The sequence below is a fragment of the Megalobrama amblycephala genome, linkage group LG19, assembly GCF_018812025.1.
Source record: "Megalobrama amblycephala isolate DHTTF-2021 linkage group LG19, ASM1881202v1, whole genome shotgun sequence".
Classification (NCBI taxonomy): Eukaryota; Metazoa; Chordata; class Actinopteri; order Cypriniformes; family Xenocyprididae; genus Megalobrama; species Megalobrama amblycephala.
Window position 1 is genome coordinate 27,516,916 of NC_063062.1, and position 17,150 is coordinate 27,534,065.

A 17,150-nucleotide genomic window follows, 5' to 3' on the forward strand; every position below is an offset into this window, starting at 1 on the left:
TGCAGCAATGCATGCTGGGAGCCATGGATGAATTTTGATTGGTGGCTCCCAGAATGCACTGCAACATGCTTTTTGATGGTCACCACTGTTGAGATTCACAGATTCTTGATGTCAGTGCCTCTAAATGAATTGCCTTTTTTTGATCAGAACTTTTGAGAGATTTTTCAGATTATATTGATAAAGCTGATCTTCTGCTGTAGAATCAGAGTGCTGCTGTAATTAATAATGTAAATCTAACTCAAAGATTAGGCTCTAAATGAGTTCAGTGATTCAGGTCAAACAATGATTATGTGAAAACATAACCAACACCACCTGACCATTTTTTTTCTTTGCTTGACTAGCTGTTATAACAGCCCAAACAAAATCTAACATTAAATAGTCAAGGGTGAAGAGCCCAACTAAATCAAACACTCATCTCCACGATGGTGGCTTAAAAATTGTGATTTTCTCCTTTGGTGATTCTGCTTGTTATCATCAGGTGTCTTCAATAATGGTCAATCATCACTCAATTAATCACTTAATTATCTCATTAACTCTGACACTGCTTCAATGGTACTTTAACTCAGTAGTGCGCAAACACATGAACACTAAGCAGTGTTATATAGCCTGGGCATACTATTAGATAAATCTTACCTATTTCATTTACATATGACTTACAAATATGAATCACATTAAGTTTATTAGTTTGTTTATGTAAAAACTATGTAATCGAAATGGATGGAAATTTTATATGTAATTCAATTACATAAAACTTATGTTTAGCCTGTTTATACTAGAGGTCTGCATTCCCGTGGCTCTCCCGCGGGAACCGCGGGACCCGATAAAAGATTTCTTGCTGCGCGGGATTAAATTATGAATTAAAGGCAGATTGTGGTCGGTAACTATAGTGTACATTTGGCGGGAGCGGGCGGTCTGACAATAACCCGGTCGCTCCCGAGATGCTTTGACATCAACGCATCTGTGCTTGAACTTGAAGTGAACAAAACTTTCTGCAGTGGTGGCGTTCACACAGTGATCAGTTCCCTGTCCTGAGAAACCTATAGATATGTTCTTTGCATATACACAAGTACACAAGTCTGCGCAAGTACACATTCAGAAAACATTCAACCTTTGTGATCGGATTTTGGAGGAGAGATTTTCTTGCGTGGATGTTAAAAAAGATTTTATTTTGCAGTATAGCTAGTAAGCAAACAGTTTTCGTTTATGTAATTTTGGCTTAGTCTATAGTTTTAAGTGGCATGTTGTAGGCTATTTAATTTAGCCTATTTTTCTCTGTGATATTCAGCCTATTATTCTTTGTGACATTTTTTCTCTGACATTTTTTAGGGTGTTGACAGCATCATAGACAAATAACAAATACAAATCTTGTATATATGCAACATTTTATATTTGTTATGCCCAATCACTCTCTTTCTTTAAGGGAAGTTTAAACATGAGATTCTGAAAATGAAATTTTGTTGTTGTGTACTACTGTATGCATACAATGACAATAAAGATTGTTAATCTTAATCTTGTTTAATCCTCTGCTGAGATCTTGAGATATTTAATGTTTTTTATCCTCAGTTGATTTCATCTAAGGCTGTGGCTAAAGCCATAGTTGTTGTTGTTCCTCTGTCTTTCGGAGATTCTGCTCTTTATCACCTAATTATCTCATTAACTCCAGCATGTCTCTGTGTTACATTTAACAGCCTGTAGTGTGCACACTGAGTGGTGTTCATTCATCTGGGCTATCCCCTGTGGGGCCTTCATGGAAACTACGAACAAATCTGGCTGGGCCCCAGTTAGACAGCCTTGGTGACACCTATCTGGGCCAGACATGGCTGTGCTGGCTGGGGTATTAAGAGCTTCTGTAGACATGACAGAAATAAAGTCAAACTGGGGGTGTGTTTTCCCAGAGCTAACTATAAGCGCAAGTTCTGTCATTACCAATGGAGTTCAATGGAACTTGCAACCATAGTTTGCTTACGATACTTTTGGAAAACACACCCCTGGTTAGTAATGAGTGAACATGGTAATGCTGTTTGTGGAGTTTTTAATTCTCCTATGTGGAGATCTTGAAAGATTCAGTGTATTCTTTTGTAGTCAGTTGTATTTCTTGTTTTTCTTTTACCTTCAGCGATTCTGCTCGTCGTGCACTAATGCGTTAGTCTTGCTATCACCAGACCAAGCTCAATTTAAAATTGAACATTGGTCTGGGGAGTTTGCTATGTATTTCCTACTGCACAAGAGGCGTGATCAACGTGCATTAGTCACGCAATTGGATAGTCCTTCAACCAATCAGATCAACTATCCGGGTGATGTACTTTGCAGAGCGATGCGAAAACTCCAGACAGGTTTACCATGTGTCTCAATCAGCTCCCTAGTTCAGTAGTCAGGGCACTGATCAGGGAATCAGCCACATTCACTTTCATGATATACCGATTCGCGACCTAGGGAACTAGGGAGCTGATTGAGACGCAGGGTTAGTTTGTATTGGTTTGTAGCATTGATCCGCGGTTTGCAGAAGCAGCAATGGCATCGAGCGATTTTTGCAGGTTGTGCAAAAAAACATGAAAGTGATCGGTATTTACACCCACTCAAGCAATTTGTTTGCTAACTAAAGAAGTCATTCAGCATCATCGAGAGGTTAAAAGGCGACTCTGATACTGTTCTGGTTCAGTGTAAATGAACACGGAACATAGCCGTCCTAAACTACATCATTGTCATGACAACCAAAAAGAATTCCAGTCAGCTCAGGCAGCGCGAGATTCAAGAAGCAGGGAGACGAAACATATAGAGCAAATAATAAAAATATTGTCTACCATAAAGGGGCATTGAAGTAAAAGAGTCCTGTACTCACATCGTGAAGCAAACCACCAAAATAACAGCAGAGAATCGTTGTGTGTCATCAATCGCCGTTTGTAATCTTCCTATGAAGACACTGTCGGATCAACGCTCTGCTACATTTCTCTCAGATAAGGTAAATGCTTAACACAATCGGCGTCACTGTGATTGTGCATTGTTATTTTGGAGTGACGGTCGTGCGAGAGACGGGTAGATCAGATAGAGTTTGAAAGCTGCTTGCCGTCGCTTCTCTATTGTCATCGTGTTATACCCGCCAATAGCGAGCAAGGTGGATAAGCCAGTCTGTGATTGGTTCCCGCAAAAGTGTAACAGCGCAGTAGAAATGAATGCACGGGTTTCCAGACTGAGTTGCCGAGCGAAATCAAATCGCCGGCAGATCAGGCTGGGTTTACCCAGACTACTAATGCGTAATAATTACTTAATTATTCACATAATTATCTCATTAATGGTAACACTGCTTCAATGTTACTTTTACTCATTGTAGTGTGGACACTACTGGCTTTTGCTCTAGGGTTAAAAGTGTAAGATAAAAGACACATCAGCAAAATGTAAATTAGGTTTAAAGTAAGTAAGTAAGTAAGTAATTTTAATTTATAAAGCACATTTACACACAGCGCAAACTGACCAAAGTGCTGTACAATGAGAACACACATATAAAATCAATGAATAAAGAATAATAAGTAATAAAATGAAATAAAATGAAATGAAATGAAATCTTCAATATCAGGGCACACAACACAGAAATACATAACAGCAGAAATACCAGGTTTAAGAAACAGGGAAGGCCAAAGAATAAAAATAAGTTTTTAACCTGGATTTAAATGCATCAATGGAAGGGGCAGATCTAATATGCTGGGGCAGCTGGTTCCACAAACGTGGAGCAGCAACTGCAAATGCTCTATCACCTCTCTGTTTAAGCCGTGAGCGCGGCACAAACAGGAGCCCGTTGTTTGAGGATCTCAGTGACCTTTGAACTGAGTATGGCTGTACAAGGTCAGTGATATAAGTTGGGGAGAGCCCATTAAGTGCTTTAAAAACAAACAATAAAACTTTAAACTGGATCCTAAAAGGAACTGGGAGCCAATGCAAGGAAGCCAAAATAGGGGTTATGTGCTCGCGTCTCCTAGTGCCAGTTAAAAGACGTGCTGCTGCGTTTTGTACTAACTGCAGACGTCTAAGTGATGATTGTGGGAGGCCAAGATAGAGAGAATTACAATAATCCAGCCGCGATGTAATGAAGGCATGGATAACTTTTTCAAGATCGTTAAAAGATAAGAATGACTTCAGGCGTGAAATCATTCTGAGCTGATAAAAACTGTTTTTAACAACAGAACTAATCTGTTTTTCAAGGCAGAGTTCTGAGTCAAGAATGACACCCAAATTTCTGGCATAAGGTTTGATAAATGTGGTGAAGTGACCTAAATTTTGTACCACAGTGCATCTTGCCTTGGGAGAACCAAACACAATCACTTCCGTTTTATCACTATTTAACTGGAGAAAGTTGTTAACCATCCAAGTTTTGATGTCTTCGAGACAGGCCAGAAGAGACTGTATGGAATCGCTAGATTTTAGAGGCAGGTACAACTGTGAATCATCCGCATAGAGATGAAACGAGATGTTATGCTTCCTTATGATGTCGCCCAATGGGAGCATATAGAGGCTAAAAAGAATAGGACCCAAGATGGACCCCTGAGGGACCCCATATGAGACAGAAGCAGAGGATGAGGAGAAATTGCCAATAGAGACAGAGAAAGTCCTTTCATTGAGATAGGACCGAAACCAAAGTAATGCAGTCTCCCTAATGCCCACCTGCTGATCAAGGCGAGTAAGAAGGATGTTATGATCAACAGTGTCGAAGGCAGCACTAAGATCCAATAATATCAGGATGGCATTATCACCTGAATCTAATGTAAGGAGAAGATCATTGGTTACTTTAAGCAAAGCAGTTTCAGTACTATGCAGTGATCTAAAACCTGACTGAAAAGGTTCTAATATATTGTGAGTAGTCAAGAAAGGAAGCAGCTGTGACAATACAGCTTTTTCCAGTACTTTAGAAATAAAAGGAAGCTTAGAAATGGGACGATAATTATTTAGGCATTTAACATCGAGATCATGTTTTTTAAGCAGGGGTTGGACAACCGCATGTTTAAAACATGTAGGGACAGTGCCAGACGCAAGACATGAATTTAAAATAACCTGAATGGAGGGGCCAACTACATCAAAAGCATCCTTTATAATAGATGAAGGGATAGAATCATAAGATGAAGTGGTAAGTTTCATATGTGACACTAAATCCCTCAATTCAGTGAGAGAGATGGGCTGAAATTGGTTAAAAGTAGCCAGTACCCCTGAGCTAACAAACGAAATAGCAGATGAAATAGGTGTAAACACTGATCTAAGATTCTCAATTTTATTAATAAAAAACGTAAGAAATTTCTCACAGGTATTGGTAGATACATCAACAACTGGAGAATTTACGGGATTGATAACAGAGTTTATCGTACTAAATAAAATTTTTGGTCTATTTGAGTGTTTACTGATCAAATCAGAGAGGTGTTTTGCTCTGGCTATTTTAGCTGCTGCCTGAAAAGAAGCTAATGCAGATTTAAAAATTTGAAAAGAAACATTGAGATGATCCTTTTTCCATTTCCTTTCAGCTTTACGACACGCCTGCCTAAGAGAGCGCGTATCCTCATCTAACCAATAATGAGATTTTAATTTAGAGCGAGTGTATGTGAAAGGTGCTACAGAGTCAAGTATGGTAGAACAAGATGAGTGAAAAAGGGTAACTAATTCATCCGGACTAGAGGAGAACGATGCCGCTGTTGCAATAGTAGATGCAACATTTCCACTCAAAAAACTATCAGAAAACTGAGTTACAGTAAGAGAATTTATCTGACGAGAGTAATGTTCCTGAACTCTGACAGTTTGCAGGGGACTGAAAAGGGTGATGTCAAATATAATGGGCTTATGATCAGAGAAAAAGGCCTCCTCAAACACAATATTATCAACTTTAAAACCATACGATAAAATTAAATCAAGTGTATGTCCCAGTTTATGCGTAGCTTTATCTATATGTTGCGTAAGGCCAAAGGCATCTATTACACCACAGAATTCGCTAACCATGGGTCTATCCGGACAGCAAACATGAATATTAAAGTCACCAAGTATAAGTAGACGATCATACAGTGACACAAAATGAGAAATAAAATCAGAGAATTCTGTTATAAAGTCTTTGTCAGGCTTAGGAGGCCTATAGATCAGTACACAAACCAATGGTGACATAGCAGATTCTATAATTACACATTGCAGTTCGAAGGTGGAAAAACTCCCTGCAGGTAGTGTCCGTAATTTAAAATTGTTCCTAAAAACAAGAGCCACGCCGCCTCCTCTTCCGACACACCTTGGCGTGCTAATAAATGAACAGTTAGTTGGACAAAGTTCATCGAAAACAGACGACTGGCCAACTCCAGCACTAATCCATGTCTCGGTTAAAAACAGAAAATCCAAGTTGTGATGAGAAAAAAAGTCATTCAAAATAAAAGTCTTGTTAGACACTGACCTACTGTTGACCAAGGCCACTTTTGCATTTGAGTAACCCGCAGCCTGGGGGCAGCGAGAATATTGCAAAGCGCGGATGTTCCGCAAGTTTACCCCACCACTACGGACATGCAGTCTAGGCTGAGCAGGGCTAACGGGCATTTGGGGTTGATGCAGGGCAATGTGTACATGGCAAGAGTACCTCAAATCCCACGAACGTCGAGCCAGGTAAAGATCATTCCGACCTAGAATGTCTTTAAAGCGCTGACAGGGACCCAACTGTACAGAAAAAGCACTCGCTCCTCTCCTAATCCTCACCCGCACGCCTCCACTTTGCCCCGGCGCCTCCGACGCTTCCTCCGGTTGGAGATACAGCAAGGTAACCGAATGACGCAATCAACAATAGGGCAGGTAAACGGAGGGTGACATCCGTCATAGAAAGCAGGGCTCACCAGCGCATATCTGAGATCCAGCAAAGTATTCCGATCATAGGACCTTGTAGCAGCAACAGAACAGTACCAATATAGCGTAAGTGACAACACAAACACAAACAAACATCGGAGCTGACGGCAAGCCGACCGACACACTGGCGCCATCTTGCAAAGATTAAAGCAAGCAATAAATGGTAAATAAAGTTTAAAGCCAGCAAACTTTAGAAAAACAGTACTTTATAAAAAAAAAGCATTAAAAAACATCAATTTAACTTGTTAATTAGTAACATGTAGCATAACATTAGTGTTTCTTGGTCTTCTGCTGGACTGAAGCACAGGCTCTTCTCACCAGCACAACAGTAACCCACAAAACTCAGACAACAAAAACCCTTAAAAAATGTTGGCATAACATATCAACATTTACTCTCCAGGGACCTCATTTATAAAGCATGCATACGCACAGATTTGATCTTAGAATGTGCATATGCTTAAATCCACACCAAAAAAAAAAAAAAAAAACAGTCTTTGATGTGGAAAAGTACTTAGAGCCATGTCATAAAACATCACCGATATAATTCTAGATTATACTCTGAATGAGATCAGTGAACCAGGGCATTGAATGATAATTGTGACCGTTAATAAACCACCAACATCACCTAATGCCATTTTCTTTCAGCTTTTTTTTCTTTTTTTTTGCCATAACAAATGCATTGTTGCAGTTATATCAGCAAAAGAAAAAACTGTTCAAAAGTCAAGGGTCAAGAGCCCAACTAAAGCAAACACTGATCTCCATCATGGTAGCATCAAACGAAACAATAACTCATCAACATCTAAACGTCTGTTACTTTTTATTACAAACTTCTGTAGACAAATTACAGAAATAAAGCCAATCTGGTTAGTAATAAGTGAAGCTGATAATGCTGTTTGTGGTGTTGTTTAAACAGGTCTTGAGAGATTAATATTTTTTAACAGTTGATTTAATCTCTGCTCTTGTTTCTCTTTCTCTCAGTGAGTCTGCTTGTTAACAGCAGGTGTTCATCATTGCCTGAATTCACTCACTTCCTTTCATTCACTCTGTCAAGTGGACTATATTAGCTTAACTAATATAAGGAAATAGTGAATGATGGTATAGGGTGTAATTTGGAACACAGCTTTGAGCGCTGTTACAGTAATCCACAGTATATTGCAGAAGGCTTCTTTCTCAAAAATGAAAAATATTACCCAGAATGAATTGTTTTCAATGGCATATTTCTGTTTTAAAGAAAAACAGTGTGTTACTATCAAAATTTGGCCTTTTACAGCAATTTTTTACAGTGTGTGTCAAATACAAAATATTTGAAAATCTCAAAAATCATGACAATAAAAAACGATAAACTCTAATTATTAGATATTAGATATTTCTGTAATTATTATAATTATTATATTATATAATTATTATATCTCTAATAATTAGAGATAAACTCTAATTAAACTATCACAAAACAGGATTTCTTTTCTTCATAAATGCAATACAAATTTGGATTTATAGATTTGAATCTATGATAAAACGCCAAAAATAAATCTTTAATAAATAAATAAATAAATAAATAATGTCCAATTACCTGTGGCATTTGTTTTCACGAGTTCACACTTACAAATGATCGCATAGAGTAAAAAATATATATTATAAGCATATTTGGCTTGCTGTCCAAGGGGATCGAGGGCTTCGAGCTTGGAATTTATTTAGCCCACAGTTCTACCCCATATCCCCAGCTTCCTGTCAAGGAAGTGTGTGTATATATATGTGTATATATGTGTGTGTGTATATATATATATATATATATATATATATATATATACCTCCTCTCAAGCTGATTAGATTGACCATTTGAATGTGTCCCTCCCAAACTTTGTTTATAAAACATTTGTCGCTTGAATTCTGCTTTTAGCTGACAATTAGCTGAATATAGTAGTTTAATTTAGTGACACTTGGCATACATTTTAAGGATGTTTTCACACTTAGGACTTTTTTAAAATAACCAAACTCAGACCCCTTTAAGTGGACAAAGAGGTGAACCCAGTGAAAAAGGACCCAGTTCTCTTTATGTTCACACTGTCCCTGTCCATGAAAGAGGACTTAAGTAGGAATGTGGTCTCAGACCTCTTTGTGTTCATACTGGTGCTTTTTGGATCTAGTCCAGTTCAGTGTTTGATGGCTTGACCTATGGCCTTTAAAATTTGATCCCATTCACTTACATTGTATGTACCTCACTAAACAAGAAATTTGTTTTTAAAAATTATGATTATTACAGAGCCCCGCACATGATATGCAGGGAAAAAAAAAGAAGGCTAAATCGTGCGCACACTTTATTAGGTCGTTCCCTCGATGGGGCGCCGTATATTATTAATTATTATTTTGTAAAACGACATTGCTACATATGAGCTTAAAGGGTTAGTTCATCCAAAAATTCTGTCATTAATTACTCACCCTCATGTCATTCCACAATCGTAAGACCTTTGTTTATCTTCAGAACACAAATAAAGATATTTTTATGAAATCCGAGAGATTTTTTTAATACTGAGCAGGCTTTCTGACGTAGAACCTGGAAGTGCTGAAATTTAATTAGCATAGCAGAATGACAAGGGAGAGACGAATTTGTTCATATTCTCGCCGCTTCATAACATTAAGGTTGAACCACTGTAGTCACAAGGACTATATTAACAATGTTTTTACTACTTTTCTGGACATTGAATGTGGTAATTTTGATGTTTTTAATGGAGGATAAAAAAATGCTCTTGGATTTCATAAAAATATCTTACTTTGTGTTTCGAAGATGAACAAAGGTCTTACGAGTTTGGAACCACATGAGGGTGAGTAATTAATGACAAATTTCATTTTGGGTGAACCCTTTAAGTTGTTAACCTTTTGAACAAAAACATACATTTTATTATAACAATATTACAACATTAATTGCAACGTATTCTGGCACTATATAACACACCCATCTTTGTAAAAAAAAAAAAAAAAAATATATATATATATATATATATATATATATATATATATATATTTTGAATTGCTTTCCTTGAATGATGTTTTTTTTATTGCAGGCAATGATTAGGTAATGATTACATCAGCATAAAAAACATGGACAAATACAATAAATAAAAGATGCAACTGAAACTGCTTTCAATTTTCAGGTAAAGTGGGTATAGCAGCATTCAAGTAAGAAACTGAATATTCAAATAAAAAAATAAAACTGCGTATTCTTCACTGTATGAATAAAACGTATATCCTACTGATTGTTTTATTAGGCTGTCAAGAACTACAATAATGCATGGATTGAATATACTTAAAAAAATTGATTTCTTGTATATTTCTTTTATAAACAGACAAAGCCTGTTTATGTGAACCTAGAGTGTTTTGACACTTTAAACACTATAAGACGCTACAGATTATTCAGTTTAGTACACGCGCTGTGACAGCTTCTGTACATGTGCTAATTAGTGTGTGCGCTCGTAAAGCCGTATATATGAAAATAAAGTGGCAAGGAATGCGTCTCTCTTACACAGTTTTGAAGCAGTTAAAATCACATTAAACAGGTTATACATTGTGAACAAATAATTTGTAGAGATCTGAGAGAAGCAGCAGCCATGATGAACAGCTAATTTGTATGGAGGCATCTGATGACCAAACTACATTGGAATTCGTGAACGGAAAAATCAAGTGAGCCTGGAACGGTTTGTGTTCAGATTGCGTGTTCTTAGCGAAGAATTTAGCATCTCCCGAGATGGTCTCGGTTCGGTTAGTTTTTAAGGGGTCTGAGGGTGCTTTCACACCTGCCTCATTTAGTTTGGTTGAATCGCACTAGAGTTTGTTATCGTCCTTGGTTCAGTTCTTTTAGGCAGGTGTGAAAGCAGCAATCGCACTTGGGTGTGCAACAAAAGTGTACCAAACAAGTGTACCGAGACCTCCTTGAAGAGGTGGTCTCTGTCCGCTTTCAAATATGAACTCTGGAGCAGTTCGCTTGAGATGTGAAAGCAATCTGACCCAACGGACCAACGAACCAAACGATATCATAATAACGGGAAATGTATTATATAAAAAGCAATAATGTCTGATTCTGTGAGTGAGCACATTCATTACAGTAGTTGAAAACCAAAGAGCGTCTCTTCATCTTAAAAGTTTTGTAATTGCGCTTCTCTGTGCTGTCCCGACGAAGCCTTCATTCCCGCTCTACTTGCATCATGCGTTATAACATTCATGCATATGGTCTCAACACAGCCTACTAGACAGTGCTGGGAGATCCAGAGAGAGCGTGTTTGAATTTGCTGCAGCATTAATACAAATGTAGTATAGACTATAATTTAACAGCGGGAATGATGGTTACATTTATATAATGTTTGCGTGTGTTTTGACAGTTACAAATAAAGCCACAATAAGCTCATGGAGTGAACATGTCAAATCATTTTGATGAGTGATGCAGAGAAAACTAAAGGACAGTTAATAAGAGGACAGTTGTACTCTCATGTTACTTGCATAAACACATTTCGGTACACTTTGAAATATTGCCATGTGAAAGCGAACCGAACCAAGAAGAAAATGCAACATTGTAACAAATTTAGAACAAAACAAACTAACCATAGGTGTGAAAACACCCTTAGATCGTTTGGAGTGTTCACATATGGGCCAAAAATCACATGAATTGTGCTCAGACCCCTTAAAAGGACCAAGTGTGAAAACACCCAAAAACCTTTATTTGAAAATGGCAACGTTTTTATTTTAAAATCTTTATTTGAATGTCAGCATTAGTATTTTGCAACCTCATTCCACAATATTTTATATGATTAAATCACTGACAGAGACTCCTCCCCCATCAGCCAATCACTGTAGTCATAGTTACATCATGTTGACATCATCCATAGCAATGAGGTCAATCCCTCCCTTACTCTTAGCTTAAGACTTCTCTCTATTCCTTAGTAAAAGTTGGTCTCAGCAGCTTTGTAAAAAGGTTTTAAGAGAAAACACTTTAGATAAGAACTTTGACTGCCATTTAGGAGAACTCTTAGTGGTAAGATAAAATGTTTTGTGAATACTGCCCCAGATGTATTAAGGGCATGAGGAAGTTTAAGTGTACCTCTCCAGAGAAACCCACATTACTGAAAGAACGTTTGTTCTCAACTTTGAGAGAACCTTGCCAGAACATTAGTAAACGTTATGAGAACATTCTGTGTTAGCTGGGTACATATATACATACATAAGCGCGCACACACACACACACACACACACACACGAATGTAAAGATGACTTACAGTGCTCTTCTGGTGTTTTTGATCACTGGCATTAGTCTCATCACTGCTTCATCAGATCTTCTGTATTTCTGCAGTTCAAATTTCTCTTGAGTCTCTTCTGACATCAGCAGCACAAAAACCAGAGCTGACCATTGAGCAGAGGAAAGATTCTGTGCTGAAAGATATCCTGAGCTCAGATTCTTCTGAATGTCCTCTGCAAAGTCATCCTTCAATTCATTCAGACAGTGGAAGAGGTTAATGGTCCTCTCTACTGAATTTTCACTCTCTATTTTCTTTTTGATATAGTCAGCAGTGTCTTTGATGGTTTCTGTTTTTGGTTCCAGTCCTGGCAGCAGTTCCCTCAGGTCACTCTGATTGGACTCCAGTGAGAGACCCAGCAGGAACCGAAGGAAAAGGTCCAGGTGTCCGTTCTTGCTTTTTAAAGCATTCTTGACTGCAGCTTTATGAAGGTCAAATAATGATGTTTTGTAGAGTTTCCATTTCTGTTTTTCTATCCAGGATTGAAGACAGGCATTTTTTCTATGGCATATGTATTTGAAAAACACATAGATAGCAGCGAGAAACTCCTGGATGCTGAGATGTACGAAACTGTAAATCTTTCTCTCTGACACAGATTTTTCCATCTGAAAGATCTGAGTGCATAACCCAGAGTACACTGACCCTTCACTGACATCGAGTCCACACTCCTCAAGATCTTCTTTGTAGAAAATCAGATGACCTTTCTCCAGCTGTTTAAAGGCCAGTTCCCCAAGCTTCAGAAGAATCTGATCAAAAGACATGGCTTCGGGGTTGAGCTCAGGATGATTACAGTATTTTGTTTTCATCTGTTGCTTCTGAGAAAGTAAGAAGTTTGTGTACATCTCTGTGAGAGTTGTAGGTGTTTTGTCATTGCTCTCTTGAGACAGTAGAGGCTGAAGAACAGTAAGAGAGATCCAGCAGAAGACGGGTATGTGGCACATGATGTACAGGCTCCTGGATTTCCTGATGTGACGGATGATGTTTCCAGCAACTCCAGGACTGTTTTTGATGAAGTATTGCTTTTTTTGCTCATCATTGAATCCTCGTACCTCTGTCACCTGATCAATGTAGTTTCGGGGTATCAGACCGGCTGCTGCGGGTCTGGATGTGATCCAGATGAGAGCAGAGGAAACCAGATGTCTCTTGATCAGGTTTGTAACTATTTTACTCACTGATGTTTTTTTATGGATATCTGTAAATTCATCAGTGTCATGAAATTTCAAAGGGAAGCGATATTCATCCAGCCCATCAAAGATGAACATGACCTTACCGTCACCTTCAGGAAGAGAGGGCAGTTCTTCAGGACCATTAAAGAAGCTTTTGTTAAGCAGTCCCATGAGACTGTACTTTTCTGTAATCCTATTCAGTTCACGGAATGGAAATGGAAATACGAAGAGTATATTCTGATTTTCTTTTCCTTCAGCCCAGTCAAGAAGAAATTTATTAATGGAGACTGTCTTTCCCACTCCTGCGATGCCCATCATCAGTACTTTTCTGTTTTGTCGACCCGTATCACTCTGGACTTTGAATATGTCATTGCACTGGATCAGTGTGTCCTTGGCAGAAAATCGGTTGAGATTTGATTCAATCTGTCCCAACTCGTGTTCACGCACTATTCCTCCAGTCTCATTCTCCACCACATATAGATCAGTGTAAATATCATTCAGGTGTTTTCGATGACCTGTCTGAGAATTACCAACCAATATCCGCTTGTAGTCCTCTTGTAATTTGTTCTTCAGTTTTTGGCTGATCTTGCCGTAAAGATGACAACCAGCTTTACTGTCCTCTGCAGTTGAATCTTTGAAAAAGAGGAACAGACACCAAAGAGTAAGCAAACAATTTTGTAATAAATCTGGTACATGATTTCCCTGACAAACAATAACTGAATTAACTGTATTACTGATAGGATGATCAGCTCATTATCTCATTCAGCAGTCTTTTTTCATTTTGTTAATTTGTGCAGAGTAAAAATGTTATATATTCAAAAGCCAAATTCTCAGAACACATCCAGCTGAAATCTTTGCTCATATTCTATAGAAGGAAATTATTATAATGCATCCAAAGGTATTCATTCATGAACGACCCATCACTAATATGTGTAGAAAAACTAATGGGTAACATTTTACTTCAAGGGGTGTGCATAAGACTGACATGACATCTTCATAATCATGAAGGAGGTTTTATGCATGTTTATGACAGCTGTCATTAAATGACATTCACTCAGTTATGTCATTTTTAATGCAAAGATGACATTGCTTGATATGTCTTTGTTATGACAACTTGACATGAACCAATACATCATAACCTGGCAGTGTCTTTGTCATGACAACTTGACATTATTTAGCTTTATGGGTCAACATTACATTAAACTGTCATGTGGTTGGTTTTGACATGAGGCCATTATAATCGTGTCATGAATATTTTTCTGACCACATTTTTCAGTGGTACAAATTGAACTTGTCATTAAAATGTCATTAAGTGTTAACACTGTCAAATAATTTTATAACAGCGTCATGAATATTTTTCTTGACCTCAACTACAGTGGTACAAATTCATTTTTGTCCTTAAAATATCATTAAGTGTTAATACACTGTCAAATAATTTTATAACAGCGTCATGAAAAGTTTTCTTTTAATAATGTTTTTTTTTTTTAAGTTTCCTCAAACAGAAGGTCAGATAATAGACAATTTCAAATTTCTTAAAAAAGTTGACACTGTTATAAAATAATGGTAACGATTTATTTTAGGGTCTTTTAACTAGTTTCTTATTACTATTAGGATGCATATTACTAGAATATTTGCTATTTATTAGTTATTATTAATGCTTTATTCTACATGACCTTATTCTACATTCTTAATCCTACCCAATACATAAACTTAACAATTAACTATCAATTAACTACTGGCCCTGCACAGGCAGCCCTCATTTAGCCTATACAGCAGGGGTTGGGAACGTTGATCCTGGAGGACCATTGTCCTGCAGAGTTTAGCTCCAACCCTGAAAAAAAACCACTCACCTGCCTGTAACTTTAGTAATCCTGAAGACCTTCATTAGCTTCAGGTGTGTTTAATTAGGGTCGGAGCTAAAGGACAATGGCCCTCCATGATCAACATTCCCCACCCCTGATGAAGACACACAGATATCAACAACGTTGACAATCAGCAAAACGTTTTTTTTGTGTGACTTTAATAGCTTGTTTATTTTTTGCGATGTTCAGAGATGATCTGAATATTTTGTTGATTGTCACCATTGTTGAGGTTCATACGCTGACTGATGTCTGTGCGAGTCTACATGAACCTGTCTGAATAATTTCAGCATAATGACTTAAAAACAATCAAAATATTAAAGCAGGACAAAATTTCATGCAGTCGTATTCTAAGGCTACTGAAATTAAATCAAAGTAATGTCCTCAGAGATCAGTGAATCAGGCCAATACATGATGACAGAATCATCCGTTTTCCTTCCCATAACTTTTGTTATAACAAATGTGCTTCAGAAACACACATTTGAAATCAACCTTTATTATTTTCAGTAAAACAGTAGTAAGGCTTCCTGAAGGCTAAGTGAGGGCTGCCCATACAGGGCCAATGCTAAGGGGCCAACGTTTTGCCAATGAGCAAATTCTCAGGGGCACAAATTCTTTACGGGTCCACTTAGGGCTGCCGGTGCAGGGTATGTATTTCCCTGTACAGACAGTGATCATTATTTACCCTCGATCTGTTTTGAATCAGCTCCAAAAGTGGAAGAAGCCTTCACATTGCCCTTAGTCTGAGCTGAGAGAGAAAGATGAAAAAGCATGAAAGTAACATCAAATTACACAAACACATCAGCTGAGCAAAGAGGAATGTTTGAGTTTAACAGTTACATCATTCTTCACATTGAATCCACCACAGTACTAAACAGTCACTTCTTACAATTTGAAATATTACCTTCCTTGTGCTTGTTCTCTAATTCTTCAGCCAAATTATACTGGTTCATCTTCTTCAGAATGTCCACCATGATCTTCATAGCTTCTTCTGATCCAAAACGCTCCACCATCCTGTCCACTGTGTCTAGGACATCTGCATTCTCCATTTCAGAAGTTGAAAGGCATTCATGATTCTTCAAGTACCACTGAAACTCCTTCAGATGAGCTGTTCCTAGATTCTTCAGGGAGTTCTTGATCAGCTCTCTAACAGGTGCCATATTCCTTCAATGATTTACTTCAGCAGGACAAAAAGAAAAATATCTGAAGTACTCAAATGTTATATGAATGATGAAATGAATCTGTGTCTCAGGTCTCCCAGAGGTATCTCATCCAAACTCTTCTGTTAAACAGTCAACAATTTCAGTAACTCACACAAGTGTCACACACAAACACTGACAAAACCAGAAAAAGCAGTTTAAGTGTTAAAATAAAAAGTGTGAAAAATGAGTAGTCAGAGGTGCAAAAATAGACTTGATTCAGAATATGTTGCTGTTACAAACAGAAGGGACAGAGGCCACTGGAATGCAGGTAACGGGTTTTATTTGAACAACCAGAAGAGAGTGACAAGAGTACAGGTAAGCAAACAGGTAAATGCAGGTGACTGGTATGTTAATGGAACTGATACTGTCCTTTTCTTTTTCAGAGGAAGCGGATGCAGAGACTGACTGGAGCGAAGGAGACACAGGAGAACTCACATGAGAGGAGGAATCACGAAGGAGACTAGGGAACACGCTGGAGACAGGTAAGTAGCATGAAAGAGTCCTTAAGGTGAGTATGAAGGTAGTTCTTGATGCTAATGAGTACTGACAGTGAGTGTGTGAGTTTGTGTGTCTTCTGAAGTGCCGTGATTGCTGTGATGATGAGGTGCAGGTGTGTGCGTTTAGTATTCAGGTGAAGGAGTGCGCTGTGATTGGGTGATGTTTGAGCCTGGCGTGTCTGTGACAGTTGCCATGGAAGGATCGAAATAATGAACACATCTACACGATCTAAATGAATTATTAGCTAAATAATGTTTGTAAAATGATTGTGAAGGTGTGTATTGATGAAGCGAACACAGA

General features: G+C 38.0%; 1 protein-coding gene across 1 annotated transcript in view; it reads right to left on the minus strand.

Moving 5' to 3' along the window:
* The window catches only part of LOC125254620 (NACHT, LRR and PYD domains-containing protein 12-like), a 52,268-nt gene extending 35,791 nt beyond the window's left edge, over positions 1-16,477 (minus strand). Inside the window, exons 1-3 of the mRNA XM_048169311.1 lie at positions 16,055-16,477; positions 15,836-15,898; positions 12,108-13,923 (exon numbers count right to left, since the gene is read on the minus strand). Of these exons, the coding sequence (XP_048025268.1) occupies positions 12,108-13,923; positions 15,836-15,898; positions 16,055-16,310 (2,135 nt within the window). The 5' untranslated portion in view covers positions 16,311-16,477. The remainder of the gene's footprint in view (positions 1-12,107; positions 13,924-15,835; positions 15,899-16,054) is intronic.
* Positions 16,478-17,150: the final 673 nt, after the last annotated feature.